This window comes from Bufo bufo, chromosome 8, assembly GCF_905171765.1.
Source record: "Bufo bufo chromosome 8, aBufBuf1.1, whole genome shotgun sequence".
Taxonomy (NCBI): domain Eukaryota; kingdom Metazoa; phylum Chordata; class Amphibia; order Anura; family Bufonidae; genus Bufo; species Bufo bufo.
Genome location: NC_053396.1, coordinates 33,584,315 through 33,601,523, shown reverse-complemented (window position 1 = coordinate 33,601,523; position 17,209 = coordinate 33,584,315). Strand labels below are relative to the sequence as shown.

The 17,209-nt window shown below is 44.6% G+C and overlaps 1 protein-coding gene across 3 annotated transcripts in view; it reads right to left on the bottom strand.

Moving 5' to 3' along the window:
* The window catches only part of NR5A1 (nuclear receptor subfamily 5 group A member 1), a 250,094-nt gene that overhangs the window by 31,374 nt on the left and 201,511 nt on the right, over window positions 1–17,209 (bottom strand). For all 3 annotated transcript variants that reach the window (XM_040405831.1, XM_040405829.1, XM_040405830.1), the window contains exon 6: window positions 15,203–15,350. In XM_040405831.1, coding sequence (XP_040261765.1) covers window positions 15,203–15,350 — 148 coding nt within the window. The remainder of the gene's footprint in view (window positions 1–15,202; window positions 15,351–17,209) is intronic.

Below are 17,209 nucleotides of genomic sequence, written 5' to 3'. Positions count from 1 at the left end.
TCAATGACTGTGGTGATCACCCCATATAGACTCCCTGATCACCCCCCTGTCATTGATTACACCCCTGTCATTGATCAACCCCCTGTAAAGCTCCATTCAGATGTCCGCATGATTTTTACGGATCCACTGATAGATGGATCGGATCCGCAAAACGCATACGGACGTCTGAATGGAGCCTTACAGGGGCGTGATCAATGACTGTGGTGATCACCCCATATAGACTCCCTGATCACCCCCCTGTCATTGATTACACCCCTGTCATTGATCACCCCCCTGTAAAGCTCCATTCAGATGTCCGCATGATTTTTACGGATCCACTGATAGATGGATCGGATCCGCAAAATGCATACGGACGTCTGAATGGAGCCTTACAGGGGCGTGATCAATGACTGTGGTGATCACCCCATATAGACTCCCTGATCACCCCCCTGTCATTGATCAACCCCCTGTAAAGCTCCATTCAGATGTCCGCATGATTTTTACGGATCCACTGATAGATGGATCGGATCCGCAAAACGCATACGGACGTCTGAATGGAGCCTTACAGGGGCGTGATCAATGACTGTGGTGATCACCCCATATAGACTCCCTGATCACCCCCCTGTCATTGATTACACCCCTGTCATTGATCACACCCCTGTAAAGCTCCATTCAGATGTCCGCATGATTTTTACGGATCCACTGATAGATGGATCGGATCCGCAAAACGCATACGGACGTCTGAATGGATCCTTACAGGGGCGTGATCAATGACTGTGGTGATCACCCCATATAGACTCCCTGATCACCCCCCTGTCATTGATTACACCCCTGTCATTGATCACCCCCCTGTAAAGTTCCATTCCGATGTCCGCATGATTTTTACGGATCCACTGATAGATGGATCGGATCCGCAAAACACATACAGGCGTCTCCCTGGAGCCTTCCAGGGGGGGTGATCACCCCATATAGACTCCCTGATCACCCCCCCTGTCATTGATCACCCCCCCGTCAGGCTGCATTCAGATGTCCGTATGATTTTTACGGATCCACGGATACATGGATCGGATCCGCAAAACACATACGGACATCTGAATGGAGCCTTACAGGGGGGTGATCAATGACAGGGGGGTGATAACCCCATATAGACTCTCTGATCACCCCCCTGTCATTGATCACCCCCCTGTCATTGATCACCCCCCTGTAAGGCTCCATTCAGACATTTTTTTGGCCCAAGTTAGCGGAATTCTTTTTTTTTTTTCTCATATTCCACTAACTTGTGTCAAAAAATTAAATCTCACATGAACTCAGCATACCCCTCACGGAATCCAAATACGTAAAAAAATTTTGACATTTATATTCCAGACTTCTTCTCACGCTTTAGGGCCCCTAGAATGCCAGGGCAGTATAAATACCCCACATGTGACCCCATTTCGGAAAGAAGACACCCCAAGGTATTCCGTGAGGGGCATATTGAGTCCATGAAAGATTGAAATTTTTGTCCCAAGTTAGCGGAAAGGGAGACTTTGTGAGAAAAAAATAAAAAATATCAATTTCCGCTAACTTGTGCCAAAAAAAAAAATTCTATGAACTCGCCATGCCCCTCATTGAATACCTTGGGGTGTCTTATTTCCAAAATGGGGTCACATGTGGGGTATTTATACTGCCCTGGCATTCTAGGGGCCCCAAAGCGTGAGAAGAAGTCTGGTATCCAAATGTCTAAAAATGCCCTCCTAAAAGGATTTTGGGCCCCTTTGCCCACCTAGGCTGCAAAAAAGTGTCACACATCTGGTATCTCCGTATTCAGGAGAAGTTGGGGAATGTGTTTTGGGGTGTCATTTTACATATACCCATGCTGGGTGAGAGAAATATCTTGGCAAAAGACAACTTTTACCATTTTCTTTTATACAAAGTTGTCTTTTGCCAAGATATTTCTCTCACCCAGCATGGGTATATGTAAAATGACACCCCAAAACACATTCCCCAACTTCTCCTGAATACGGAGATACCACATGTGTGACACTTTTTTGCAGCCTAGGTGGGCAAAGGGGCCCATATTCCAAAGAGCACCTTTCGGATTTCACTGGCCATTTTTTACAGAATTTGATTTCAAACTCCTTACCACACATTTGGGCCCCTAGAATGCCAGGGCAGTATAACTACCCCACAAGTGACCCCATTTTGGAAAGAAGACATCCCAAGGTATTCGCTGATGGGCATAGTGAGTTCATGGAAGTTTTTATTTTTTGTCACAAGTTAGTGGAAAATGATGATTTTTTTTATTTTTTATTTTTTTCTTACAAAGACTCATATTTTTACAACTGAAAGTGAAAAATGTCATTTTTTTGCAAAAAAATCGTTAAATTTCGATTAATAACAAAAAAGTAAAAATGTCAGCAGCAATGAAATACCACCAAATGAAAGCTCTATTAGTGAGAAGAAAAGGAGGTAAAATTCATTTGGGTGGTAAGTTGCATGACCGAGCAATAAACCGCTAAAGTTGTGGAGTGCCGATTTGTAAAAAAGGGCCTGGTCTTTAGGGGGGTATAAACCTGTGGTCCTTAAGTGGTTAAGGCTAGGGCTACATGGCGACACCTGTCGCGGCCAGGATCGCTGAGCAGCGGTGATCCCTTAGAAATGAATGGGATCGCCGCAGCATGCAAAAGAAATCCAACACGGCTGAGCACAGGTATTTCTTCTAGACTTGAACACACCTAAAGCACTGACCTAGGACATATTCTCACCGGCCAAATTCCACAGATATGTACAAAATATGAGCTGCATAACCACATGCATTTACGCATTTTCTTGCACCAAATGACCTTTCATGTTAGTTTTGGCGTGAGATAGAAATCAAACATCCAATCTTATGAGCGGATATGTCCACCTCTCATCGTGATTTTACAGCATAAATATACAAGCTATAGTTGAATAACTAGGTAAATACACTGCGTTACATATTTTGAACTGTCTGAGGATGAAGTCTGTATTATCCTCCAGAGCTGCATTCATAATTCTGCTAGTTATTGGACATAGTTGACAAGTTTATTGTCAGACACATTTCTAATAAGTTAGTTGAGCTATGCCATCGAGCCCTGATGGTGTGCCAGAACCACTGTCCAACAGATCCATATGGTTCTGGTCAGACCTCAGCGAGTTATAATGGGGTCTGTCTGTGTTTTGTAGAGGTTCTGTTAGGCCTCTTGCACACGAACGGATTTTCTTTCCGTGTCCGTTCCATTTTTTTGCGGACCGTATGCAGAACCAGTGACTTCAATGGGTCCGCAAAAAAAACTGAAGTTACTCCGTGTGCATTACGTTTCCATATGTCCATATTTCCGTTCCGCAAAAAAAATACATCAGGATGAAAGATGCCGGATTATCAGCAACAGTTCTCTCTGTGTAATCAGGGATGTGCTGCCGATAATGAATAGACCAGAATACCAGAGAAACCACTGCAGTAGCAATCGTTCCACCCTCATTCAAAGCTTCCATCGGCCTGTGTAATTAGGCTGATACAGACCAGCGCCGATGGATGGTTTTATCCATTGGCGCTCGCATTTCCCAACTGTAAAATGCGAATTGGATGTGGACACATTTATTTCAATGGGGCCCAAAAAATGCAGACAGCGTATCCGTGTGTCCGTTCCATAGGCCAGCAAAAAGATAGAGCGTGTCCTTTAATTGTCCGCTTTGTGGACAAGAATAGGCATTGTTACCATGGGACCAGTAAAAAAAAACGTCTAACACGGACGTCATCTGTATTGTTGCGGATCCACGTTTTGCAGACTGCAAAGTACATAGGTTTGTGTGAATGCGCACTAAGTTAGGCTTGAACAATCATGTCGATGGCCCAGTGTTTCAAAATGGGACTGGCAATACCAAACCATTTGAAAACTTTAACACTGCACGTGAGCTTGGTTTTCGCTCGCATGCTGCCGCCACTACGCGTCTCCTTGCTCCCCTCCACCGGAACCTAAATTAGGTCATCAAGCAATGAACTCAACGAGCAGAATGAATTGATCTTGTTTTTTTTTTTTTAGATGGAGCTGTGAAAATTTTCCGTCTCTTACCCTTATACTACTTGACCTGAACCATCTCATACTATTTTGTCTAAGAGACAAATAATTGTGTGAAATAGTCTAAGCAGGATTGGCCAGAGACTCTGCGGCGATGAGAAATCTCTCGTTCCCGTGGAGTGACAGGCTTAATAGAACCCGTGTGACGTACATTCTCCAAGCTATCTGCTGCTCTAATTCCAAGACGAGTATCAACAGTGATGTTGTGCCGACACCATATCTGTGGTTCCCCTCATAATCAGATTTGGAAACAGTGTTGCAAACATGGTCTATTTTGGAACAAACATTCTGCTTCTGCTTCTGTGTCTCGCATATATAAACAATGTGCCGCAAATACCACGAGCAAATATTTACCTTAAAGGCACAGCTGTGCTCAAGATACAGTTTCCTGTTTTGGTACTGCAAATATTTTATGGTCAGGATGCTGAAGATGATCATAGTGATCAACAAAGTACCAGCAGATAGTAATGGCAAGAAATTGGAAGACACCCAAATATTTACTGCTGTACTGTATATACTGTTGCGGCAAGAGTACCAGTCACCACGCCTGTCGTGTCTGTTTTAGTAACTACTTGCATTCTTCATGCAATACCAATTCTGGACCATCTTTTCATATAGCTATGTTGTGCCATTACTCTATTACTTCTAGTGTACATTTTCTAATGAATTGCCAGCAGTCTACAATCAAAGTCTAACTGGGTGTTACCATTCGGGGGTGTATCCCGGCACAGTCGGACACTACCCAATCAATGCTGTCAGTGTCAGACTGTGCAGGGACTCACCCCTAACTGGTAACACCCAAAAGGAACTTTATTGTAGACAGCTGGTCAGGACCGGCGTCAGCACCCGGCATACCTGGGCAAGTGCCAGGGCCCATTGTCCCTGAGGGGGGAGACGGCACTGGCATAGCTATAGGGTTTGCAACGGTTGCAGTTGTGACCAGGTCCCTAAGCCAGGGGGGCCCAGGTGGCACCCCTTGCAAGTGGCACTGTATTTTCGCTTTATAAGACGCAGTGCTCAGAGAAGACGAGGGAGTGCGACTGCAGGGGAGAATGCTGGACCAGGAGAGTGGCAGCGGAGCAGGAGAAGTAAGTTAATTTATTTATTTTAAAGTCTGATCTGAGGTCTGATATTTGGGGGTCTGACCTGAAGTCTGATATGGGGGCCCCATCTCATACGGATCAACATCTATAATACATGCAGTTTTGTTGCCACGTGAGTCGTGCAAAATGCCACAAGGGGGCCCACTGAGACTTTATTGCCCAAGGGCCCACATGAACCTGGAGCCGGCCCTGCAGCTGGTATTTCATTCAAAAGCTTCTAGCAGGAACAGTAAATGAATAAAGTTATAAAAATAGATGTTTGATGAATGAATTGTTAGTACATAGGAAATGTCAGACTGTGATAACTCAGTAAGGTACGTTCAGTGTTTGGATTATGTTATTTGTAGGGGGGGGGGGGGGGTGCAGGACACAGAGATTCAAATACTGCCACTGTGAGAAATCCAATGTCATGCTCTGCTCAGGGTTACCAACCAGAATTTTACTTTTTCCTGGGCAACTTATCCCAAAATCACAGACAGCCAACATTTTTTACAAACAAATGGAAAACCATAATGAATGATAAAGATTATAAGTAATACGTGTCTGTAGCTCAATATACTGATAAGAACTCATTACCAGCATGTACTGTGAGCTGTAGAATTACCAGCAAAATAATCTAGTCAAGTACCACAAGCCTCCAAAAAATCATGGATGTATGAATTTTTTTTTCACGGACTGTCCAGAAATTTCTGGTTGGCCGGTTGGCCACCCTGCCTCCACCCTGTATTGGGCATAACTGAGTGTAACATTACAATTCATTGTGCTCCTCACCTAGAACAATTCCAACTTTATTTATATATTTTTTTAAATGTGTACAGTCAGGTCTCAGCACTCAAAATTCAGCCAAACACAAGACCACAATGGTGAAAGCCAAAGCATAACAACATGACTAAAACCGCTGTAAAATATTGCTGAGTCAGCCTGTGCTCTTTTTTTAAAGAGACAGTCCAAGGAAATCCTAGTACTGGCTGTATTGGAACTTATGTATAAGAACCATTGTGATTTTTACATGTGGCACTCAATAGTGAAGAAAATTAAATTAAACCTGCTGCTGGCTTGGTGTACTTTGAAGTACCCTATTGAACATTTGTGGACATTTGCCTGTTTCCCCTACACAAAGGCATCAACTCCTTAGTTTATTTTACTTTAAAGGGTTAACTTGCATTGACTTATACTGTGTAACTGCATTTTATATATGTGTTGTCATATACACTCACCTAAAGAATTATTAGGAACACCTGTTCTATTTCTCATTAATGCAATTATCTAGTCAACCAATCACATGGCAGTTGCTTCAATGCATTTAGGGGGGTGGTCCTGGTCAAGACAATCTCCTGAACTCCAAACTGAATGTCAGAATGGGAAAGAAAGGTGATTTAAGCAATTTTGAGCGTGGCATGGTTGTTGGTGCCAGACGGGCCGGTCTGAGTATTTCACAATCTGCTCAGTTACTGGGATTTTCACGCACAACCATTTCTAGGGTTTACAAAGAATGGTGTGAAAAGGGAAAAACATCCAGTATGCGGCAGTCCTGTGGGCAAAAATGCCTTGTGGATGCTAGAGGTCAGAGGAGAATGGGCCGACTGATTCAAGCTGATAGAAGAGCAACGTTGACTGAAATAACCACTCGTTACAACCGAGGTATGCAGCAAAGCATTTGTGAAGCCACAACACGCACAACCTTGAGGCGGATGGGCTACAACAGCAGAAGACCCCACCGGGTACCACTCATCTCCACTACAAATAGGAAAAAGAGGCTACAATTTGCACGAGCTCACCAAAATTGGACTGTTGAAGACTGGAAAAATGTTGCCTGGTCTGATGAGTCTCGAATTCTGTTGAGACATTCAAATGGTAGAGTCCAAATTTGGCGTAAACAGAATGAGAACATGTATCCATCATGCCTTGTTACCACTGTGCAGGCTGGTGGTGTAATGGTGTGGGGGATGTTTTCTGGGCACACTTTAGGCCCTTAGTGCCAATTGGGCATCGTTTAAATGCCACGGGCTACCTGAGCATTGTTTCTGACCAAGTCCATCCCTTCATGACCACCATGTACCCATCCTCTGATGGCTACTTCCAGCAGGATAATGCACCATGTCACAAAGCTCGAATAATTTAAAATTGGTTTCTTGAACATGACAATGAGTTCACTGTACTAAAATGGCCCCCACAGTCACCAGATCTCAACCCAATAGAGCATTTTTGGGATGTGGTGGAACGGGAGCTTCGTGCCCTGGATGTGCATCCCTCAAATCTCCATCAACTGCAAGATGCTATCCTATCAATATGGGCCAACATTTCTAAATGCCATGCAGGATAGCAGGGAAGCTGGATGACATTTCATGATATAATTCACCCAGCTTTCCTACTGTACTGCAGGTCACATGTGCACAGTCTGGGAAAGCTGAATATAACCGCAGTTCCCCTGCCACTCACATCACTGGCGCAGTTGTGGCAATCCAACTGATGTTCAGCATGGTGGAAGGTTCAGACTGCAGGAATCACGGGTAGGAATGGGGGCGGGGCTATTGTAGCTCTGCCCACATAGGACCGTCCTGATGCTGGTCACTGTCCATCATCAGAATTGAGTAGGGGAGAGGCGGAGCAATGTCACTGATGTCAGGTCAGAGGTGCAGGTGCAGGACTCTGGACCCGCTGCAGGAGAAGTCAGCTGCTCTGACAGGGGCCCGGGCTGATGAAGTACAGTGACTGCTCCCGGGCCCCTTCTGAGGTCGGGCTCCAAAGCAGCTGCTTCCCCTGCTTCCCTGATAGCTACGCCACTGGCTAAAATCCATGTCTGTTTATTCAGGCCTGCAAAAAACAGTTTTAGCACTTTGCCTCTAAAGACCTGTCGTGCGCCAATACAGCAGGCTACAAGCACATATGGGGTGTTTGCAAAAAGGGGAGAAAATGGGGAACATATACTGAGGTGCACTTTCTCCTTTAACCCCTTGTGGGAAATTAGGGTCTGCTAGTAATGTTTTTTTTTTTCACAAATATGTGGTTTGAAATGCTTAAAGGGACACTGACAGGCCAAATCAGCATATATAGTTAGATATATCACATTACAGGTCTTATAGAATCTTTTAAAAGCATATAACTATCCCCCCTGTCCACCTTATAAAGAGCGAAATATAAAGTTTTATAACCTGCATCTGCGGTCAGCAATCTGCCCAAGGGGCGGCGTTTCATGTGAAAATGCGCCCAGCCAGCCTTCCCAACTGCCGTTTGTAGCCCCGCCCAGCTCATCATTATTCACTTCGCTGGGCGGCGGCTATAACTCTCCCCAGTCCCGATCCTGCGCCTGCGCAATTCAATCCTCCGGGCATCGTTCATGCCCAATCTTCTGCGCCTGCAGCCTCAGCCATGCACTGTTCAGAGCAGCGCTTCAGAGCGCTGCTCACTCACATCATATAAGGGGTTAATTATAGTGCGTCCGACGGCACGGCGGGGCGCAGGCGCAGAAGAATGGGCATGAACGATGCCCGGAGGATTGAATTGCGCAGGCGCAGGATCGGGACTGGGGAGAGTTGTAGCCGCCCAGCGAAGTGAATAATGATGAGCTGGGTGGGGCTACAAACGGCAGTTGGGAAGGCTGGCTGGGCGCATTTTCACATGAAACGCCGCCCCTTGGGCAGATTGCTGACCGCAGATGCAGGTTATAAAACTTTATATTTCGCTATTTATAAGGTGGACAGGGGGGATAGTTATATGCTTTTAAAAGACTGTATAAGACCTGTAATGTGATATATCTAACTATATATGCTGATTTGGCCTGTCAGTGTCCCTTTAAACAAGTATTTCTGTCTTCAGTGAGACACCTGTTTGCCGAAGAGTACCCTTTCTACCACTTAGAATGTTCGTACTGGGGTGCTCTTTTCGAAATGGAGTTTTTCATTTCTGGGGACCTCAGGATTTTATTTAATGCGACATGGGACCAAAAATCCATGTCTGCAATTCAGGTCAGCAAAATCCATATTTAGCTGTTTGAATGGTGCGGCACCTGAGGGGTTAATTGTGTGGATCACAGACCCCTGTAAGAGATCGGGTGCTGCCAGGAAGCAGGGGGCAGTCATGTACACAGTTCGTAGTATATTCTAACTTGAAGCGTCCCCATCACTATGGGAACACCTCTGTGTTAGAATATACTGTCGGATATGAGTTTTCACGATCTAACTCAAATCCGATGGTATATTCTAACATAGAGGCGTTCCCATGGTGATGGGGACGCTTCAAGTTAAAATATACCATCGGATTGGAGAAAACTCTGATCCGATGGTATAATAGAGACTCCTGACTTTACATTGAAAGTCAATGGGGGATGGATCCGTTTGCAATTGCACCATATTGTGTCAACGTCAAACGGATCCGTCCCCATTGACTTGCATTGTAAATCAGGACGGATCCATTTGGCTCCGCACGGCCAGGCAGACACTAAAACGACTTTTTCCTTCATGTCCGTGGATCCTCCAAAAATCAAGGAAGACCCACAGAAGAAAAAATGGACACGGATCACGGACCTACGGACCCCGTTTACATGTCGTGTGCATGAGGCCAAAATGAAATTTTTTTACTTAATTTTACCACTGTCATGAAGTACAATATGTTACTAGAAAACAATCTCAGAATGGCTTGGATAAGTGTTTTAAAGTTATTACCACATAAAGTGACACATGTCAGATTTGCTAAAAATGGCCTGGGCAGAAAGGTGAAAATTGGCCCGGTCCTGAAAGGGTTAAAAAAAAAGCATGGTTTGGAGGGAAAAAGCCAGACTTGTTTACCACCAAAACCAGACAGACTGACCTTTTAAATGCCAGATACTGCTATGTTATGTCTGATAAAAATGTTTTTGTCTGGAAAAACTGCTGTCATTGCTATTGAGTATCATCAAAGCTTTAATGCAAGTCTATGAGAGACAGAAAGTGTAACATTGCATTTGTTTGTGCTGTGTTTCTCCACTCCACCCCTCCCACTAGGAGGTTCTAGTTCAGCTAGTGTATATAAGGAGAGCAGTCAGAGAACTTAGTGTTCTGTAGTTAGGGATCAGTGCTTAGAAAAAGAGACTCATGCCAGTCTGCATGAGTGACCAGAAGAAGACAACGAGATGTGGATGCCGAGCCATAGACCCTGGGTCACCAGCCGTGTGACCCAGCAGCCATCCAGACTACTGAGCCACAGACCGTGGCCCACCAGCTTTTTGGCCAGGGAACCAGCTTTCTGATAGAGAGGGATAGCTAGCTTAGGCTTTTCCTACTAATGAACCCTTCTTCTGCCAGGGAGGAGACTTGAAAAGCCAGCCTTATTCCTCACCTGTATTTTTTATACTTGAGTTCCTCCAGTATACTGGTTTACTGCAGACCCTGTATCTCTAAACTTGTTTCCTATAGGGGTGCACCATGCCTTATCATCCCTTCCAGAGAACATCAACACATGGTCACACCTCCACGGAACCCAGCTTAGCATTAGGGCCACCCCAAACCTGACCACTACAAAGGGGCTGTGGCAAACTACCAGATTTATAATTCGGAAAGTGAAACAGACAAGAACTGCCTGAAATTTTTCAAGAATGATAAATTAAATCTTAACCGTCAGCGTTTTACATTGCTCGTGGTTAAGGCATCAGGAATGTCCTAACAGGTTCCCTTTAATTAAAATGTATCCAGCACACGGCATTTACCAAACAATACTGAATAGTTCATAAACTGCTCATGCAAGTGATTTTTTTTTATTATGATTTGCTTTGTGTTGTTTTCAAGTTCTTGATAAAATTAGTGAGTGCCCCAGTTCTTCGTTCATGATAATTAACTTTTAGTGAGTGAGCCATCACACACTGTCTGTAGACTCAGTTTAGACTGCACTGTATAATCAGATCCTTGTCCTCCCACAGCACTATGGTGATAAATCCAAAACAATTCAGCACTTTAATTCCTTTTTATTTTTATTTTGGTCGGAAAGCTGTTATAATTGAAGTCAGGGCCGGTACAAGGCAGGGGCCGAAGGAGCGGGTGCCCTGGGCGCTACCATTTGCGGACATGAGGGGGGCGCAGGTGAAGTGCCAGCAGCAGTGGCGTCGCCAGGGGGGGGCCAGAGGGGGCCACGGCCCCCCCTACATCATGCTGTGCCCCCCCATGTGCCCCCCCAACTAAAATGACCCCCCCCCCCCCAAGTGAGCAGCCGCCGCCAGGCACAGGGAGATGAGCGCTTCCATTGCGCTCATCTCCATTGTAAACTGTCTGTGCCAGCGGAGGTGCAGGGGAGGGAGAGGCGTGTCCCTTCCCTTTCCTCTGATAGGCTGCAGGCAGGCACCGAAGTGGAGGAGAGGCCCCGCCCCCTAATTACTCCTGTTTACCTTTCTAAAGCTAAAGGACCTTTGATGATGTCATCACAGGTCCTGTAAGGGAACTGCACAGTGTAAAGTGTAGTTCCCAGGTTAGAACAGTGCATCTGCCAGGACCTGTGATGACATCATCTTCAACATCACAGGTCCTGCAGAATCTAGCAAAGGAACTGCACCAAAAATGGTGTAGTTCCTAGGTTTCAAAGGTACATCTGCCAGGACCTGTGATGACATCATCACAGGTCCTTCAACCCCTAACAGCAAGTATTAAAAGTTCACAAGCAGCTCTGTATTGATCCATACAGACTGGAATGGAGAGGTAAGAGGAGGTCCTCCACTTCTCATCATTTACCCCCCCCCCCCCCTCCATGCCCTGTTTTTACTCATTGCTCACTCATGTATACTACTTCAGACAGTTACCACTACCTCATGTACCTCACAGTGACTATAATGCATAACTGACCACATATTTCTATAAACACTGCATCTACAGTATTATACCTTCTATGTGTCACATCAATACACTGCTCTGTATATATATATATATATATATATATATATATATACACACACACACATACATGCACACACACTGCATATATTACACAGTATTATACATGCAATATGTACAGATATATAGTATATACCGCAGTGCACTGATATGTGAGGTATGAGGTATAATAGATGCTGTGTGTACAGATATCAGTACACTTCTGTATATACTATATATGTGAGGTACGAGGTATAATAGATGCAGTGTGTACAGATATATAGTATATACAGCAGTGTACTGATATGTGAGGTACGAGGTGTCAATACACTGCTGTATTTACTATATACCTGTACACACTGCATCTATTATACCTCGTACCTCACATATTACACTACTGTATATACTGTATACACTGCATATATTATACCCCGTACCTCACATATCAGTACACTGCTGTATATACTATATACCTGTACACACTGCATCTATTATACCGCGTACCTCACATAACTGTACACTGCTGTATATAATATACATCTGCATCTATTATACCTCTTTTGTGTGCCAGGGCTGTTTTGTAATCCCATTCCGGCCCTGATGGCATAAATTATAAAACGCAGCAGCAAGAATAGTTCATGGAACAAAGGGAGGGGCTATAAAAGGGGAATGGGGGCCCAATTTAGATTCCTGCTATGGGGCCCAGTGATTTTTATGTACGCCCCTGGCTGCAGGCACTAGGCCGGCAGCCTATCAGAGGCCGGCGCAATGACGTCATCGTGCCGCCTGAGCCTTACATTACAGCGTGGGACACAGGAAGAGGCTGCATCGCATCGCTGACACTTAGGTAAGTATAAGTGTTTTTTTTTTGTTTTTTTTTACAATAGTGTTACTGGCACATTGGGGGGGCTTATTACAAAACTGGCACATGATGATGGGGGGGACTTTATACTGGCACATGATGATGGGGGGGAACTTTATAGTGTCTGTGACTTTCAAAGTCCCACAGTCCTTTGTTCTATTGCTTTAAGTATATTCTTGTTTTGAAACAACATTGATTCTTTCTTAAAAATGGGGGGGGGGGGGGGGGGGGGCGCAGTTTGCCATCTTCGCCCTGAGCACCAAATGGCCTTATCCCAGCCCTGATTGAAGTGGACGATCAACATCATTTCACAGTACACAGGGACATAACCATGGGGGGGGGGGGGGGGGGGGTGCAGAGGTTGCAATGTCGACAGGTCCTGGTGCCTGGTGACCTCCAATGGCCCCCTATACCAAAAAAGTCATTGGTACTAAAAATTGCACATAATATTTCAGGAACATGGGTACATATTTTGCATTGAGGTCCTGCAATTAATGCCTCTGATCAACAGATGCTGGATGAAGTTAACTAATTTGTTTTGGTTGCTCTTGGGACCTATCAGTAGAGCAGAATGCTTCAAGGGGAGCATACCTCTATAATACAGCATCTGAAAGATTTCTTCTTGACTACTTGTAAGGGTTCTTTATTACTTTTCTCATCCTGAGGCATAGCACACTTCCTGGTTACAGTCACAAGTAGTATGGTTACATTCACACTGCAATTAAGCACTTGAACAGATAAACAGTTGTAGAGCAACACATTTTGTGGCCTCTCACTGGGTCCCAGTGTATAGTATATCTTACCATTAGTCATCCAGAGAGTCAAGTTACATCAAGATGACTGTTGATTTTTACCCAGACCTTCTGTGCCACTGTCAAACCTCCCTAGTGAAGGCTATCATGCCTAGGCTTGTTTTCAACTGCCCAGTGCCTTCATGGATCCTTAAGACCAGTAGGCCACTAGGTTCACAGAATTACCTCCAAATTATGCACAAATGCATTTGTACAAATCCGTATGTCACCTACCAGTCTGCGCTATCAATCCAAGTCCTTTAGGTTTAACACCACGGCTTACACACCCCAACAGCAACAATAATGGCACTTCAGAATTGACCCTAAAATGGCATGTTTCACAACTCTAAGTCCAGTAGACAAGTCCTTACCCACTTTAAGGCTGTTCCACAATCACAGTTTAGGTATAATCTCAAAAGGCCCTCCGTTGCTCTGAGGCAACTAGTTCTTGGCCCACAACAACCCACAAACTACAGTTTTGTAACAGACTCACAAGCTGTCTGCCTACTCAAAGTGACACTTCTCTGAGGCCTTACTGCACACTTTCACAATCTCCTTGGATCCACCAGTCTCATTGGTAGCATACCCTGGACCTTCTCACGGCTGCTTTTTTAAACTCAATTGTACACAGCTTCTCACAGGCTCTAAATCACTCGCTAGCATCTATTAGCTCACTGGCTTCCTCCTCAGTGGCTGGCCTCACTCTCCCGACTCCCGCTCACTTTCCAAGCAAGTCTCTCTAACATGTCATGTGCATATGGACTGAACTTCCTGCTATTAACTCCTTGTATGTGCTATGACAGAGCTATCTAGTGGCAACATAAGGATAGGTCTTCAATATTAAAATCCCAGAAAACTCCTTTAACCATATGATTGGGTAAAGGAATTATATAGGTTGCGTTTCCCCAGAGTCTGTGAGTGTGGAGCTATGTTATAACATTGGACCACAGCTCCTCAGACTACTAGAACTGAATGCAAATCTCCACCTGCAGGAATAACCGAACCACATCTTTTAGGGATATGAGTTTAGTTTTTACATAATCGCTTTTTATTTTATCTTCCCTTGTATTGCCCTTTTGTAACCATAACCTGTATGCACTGTTGTCCTGTTTATGGATCCCAGTTATATTTAGCATTGAAATCTACTGTGCATAAAGTAGTACAGAACACCCGAGTGTGGTACATCCTGCAGCTACTGCGCAGTGGGTGAGAATATTCCTAGCATGGGTAGGAGTCTCACCAGGGGATAGCCCTCTCGATAGACCTACAGGGAATCGAGCATAGGGCTAGCCAAGGAGAGAGTGAAAAGTGGCGTCTGTGGTAGTGTGCCATGCAAGGTTATCTTCTACAGATAGTGAAACTGACGACCAGGATTTTATATCAATCATTAGCACAAACTTCTTCCTCATAGGAATGCTCAACATGTTGAGGGCACAAAGCATATCAAAGCTACATGACAAATGGCCCCAGGATTAGATAGAACAGGCCAAATTTTGGATTAAATGCTCACTAGATTATATTCCACTACTAAGGTGTAAAAGTATTTTGTAGTACTCACCGAGGCTGAAGAGTATAAGAAATTTCAGGCAAACAAACTCCTGCCTGTCCACCTGCAAAGAATGTAGAAGAATGACCAGCTCTTGAGCTCTGAGGACCAAGTTGTTCAATGTTGATCCCGCTTGGGTCGTGATTGTTGACATTTCAATCTAAAAGACAAATTACCGGATTATGTGATTGGTGGTTGTCAGGGATCATAGAGAGAGGTATATTACAGTTCTGTATTTCCACATTGTTGAACAGAACTTTAATATGAAGCCTATGGGGAAATGCCTTCTATTTTATACAGAAATACTGTATGCTCCGTGAGGTGCCATATTACGAGGTGTATTGTCCTAGAACTAGAAGCACTGTATTATGGAGAAGGAATATATCTGCAACATGGTGCCAAATGCAGCCAGTTCACTCCAGGTGCTACCGCACAGGCTCTGCTGTTCACACAAGGTCTAATGCTGTTAAAGGGCTAATGCTGTTAAAGGGCTACTTATAATCCCTATACTGCGATATATCAATACATAATGTTATTAATCATTTTGGTTCAGTAGTTAATTAAAAAAACAGACTTTTATCATATGCAAATTACCTGTCTACCAGCAAGTGGGGCGGCTACTTGCTGGTAGCAGCCGCATCCTCCTATCATAATGACGCCCCCTCCTCATGTTGATTGACAGGGCCAGCGGAAGCGATCGTTCTCTGCTGGCCCTGTCTGCATTCAAAATCTGGCGCCTGCGCCGTACCTGTCTTCAGTCGGCGCACTTAGGGGAGGACGCTCGCTCGGCCGCTCCATCCTCAATGCGCCTGCGCCGGGTGTAGAGGTGACGTCATTGGCGCAGGCGCATTGAGGAAGGAGCGGCCGAGCGAGCATCCTCCTCTCAGTGAGCCTGCACCGACTGAAGACCGGTACGGCGAAGGCGCGAGATTTAAAACGCAGACAGGGCCAGTCAAAGGATGAGCGCATTCGCTGGCTCTGTCAATCAACATGCGGAGGGGGTGTCATTATGATAGGAGGATGCGGCTGCTACCAGCAAGTAGCCGCCCCACTTGCTGGTAGACAGGTAATTTGCATATTATAAAAGTACGTTTTTTGAATTAACTACTGAACCAAAATGATTAATAACATTATGTATTGATATATCGCAGTATAGGGATTATAAGTAGCCAAAAAAAAAATTATGACTTTAGTGGAGTAACAGAAGCCCTTTAACTTCTGCACTTCATTAGATCAAAATAATAGAGTATACTTTTGATATATGGGTGTTGCTCTTCTGCGGCTGCTCTTTCCTTAGAGGGTTTTTTTCGGGAGTAAAATATCTATCTTCAGCATAGGTTATTAATATCTGTGGGGGTCCAACACCCAGCACCCCACCGATAAGCTGTTTGAAGAAGCCATGGTGCTCTGGTGAGCGCAGGTCCTCTTACTAGGCTAATGATGTCATGTTTGTCAGTCAGTCACATGGCCACAGTCAAGTGACTGGGCCCATTCTGCAATAGCAAGCACAGCCGCTATACAATATATGCCACTGTGCGTTCTAGCTTCCAAAAACAGCTCCATCTTTATTCATAGGCATTGTGTGGTAATGCAATTCAGTCCTATTCACTTGATGCAGCAGATGCCGAATGTGGGTCATGGACAAGAGTAGCACTGGAAGAAGCAATCTTGTCTTATTAAAGAGGTCTTCCAAAGCCTTTTTTTTAAAAAAGATTATAGGTCATAAGGGGTTTAAAAAAAAATTCATGACTGTATCTCCTCCATTGCCTGATCTTTACTTCCTGGCCCATATAAGAAATGCCAAGAAAGTCCTGCTCAGCCAATCACTGGCCTTAAAGGTGACCCTCTACAGCCTGAGATTCCCAGCTTGTCAAGTCAAGACCAGGAAGTGAAGAACAGCAGGGATCGGAAGCAGCATCAGAATGGCAGGAGTTAAGTAGAGGTGAGTAATGCTTCTTTTTTTTTTAACAGCTTCTAAATCATTCAGAAAAGAATGGTTGGAGGAAACCCACATGGGCA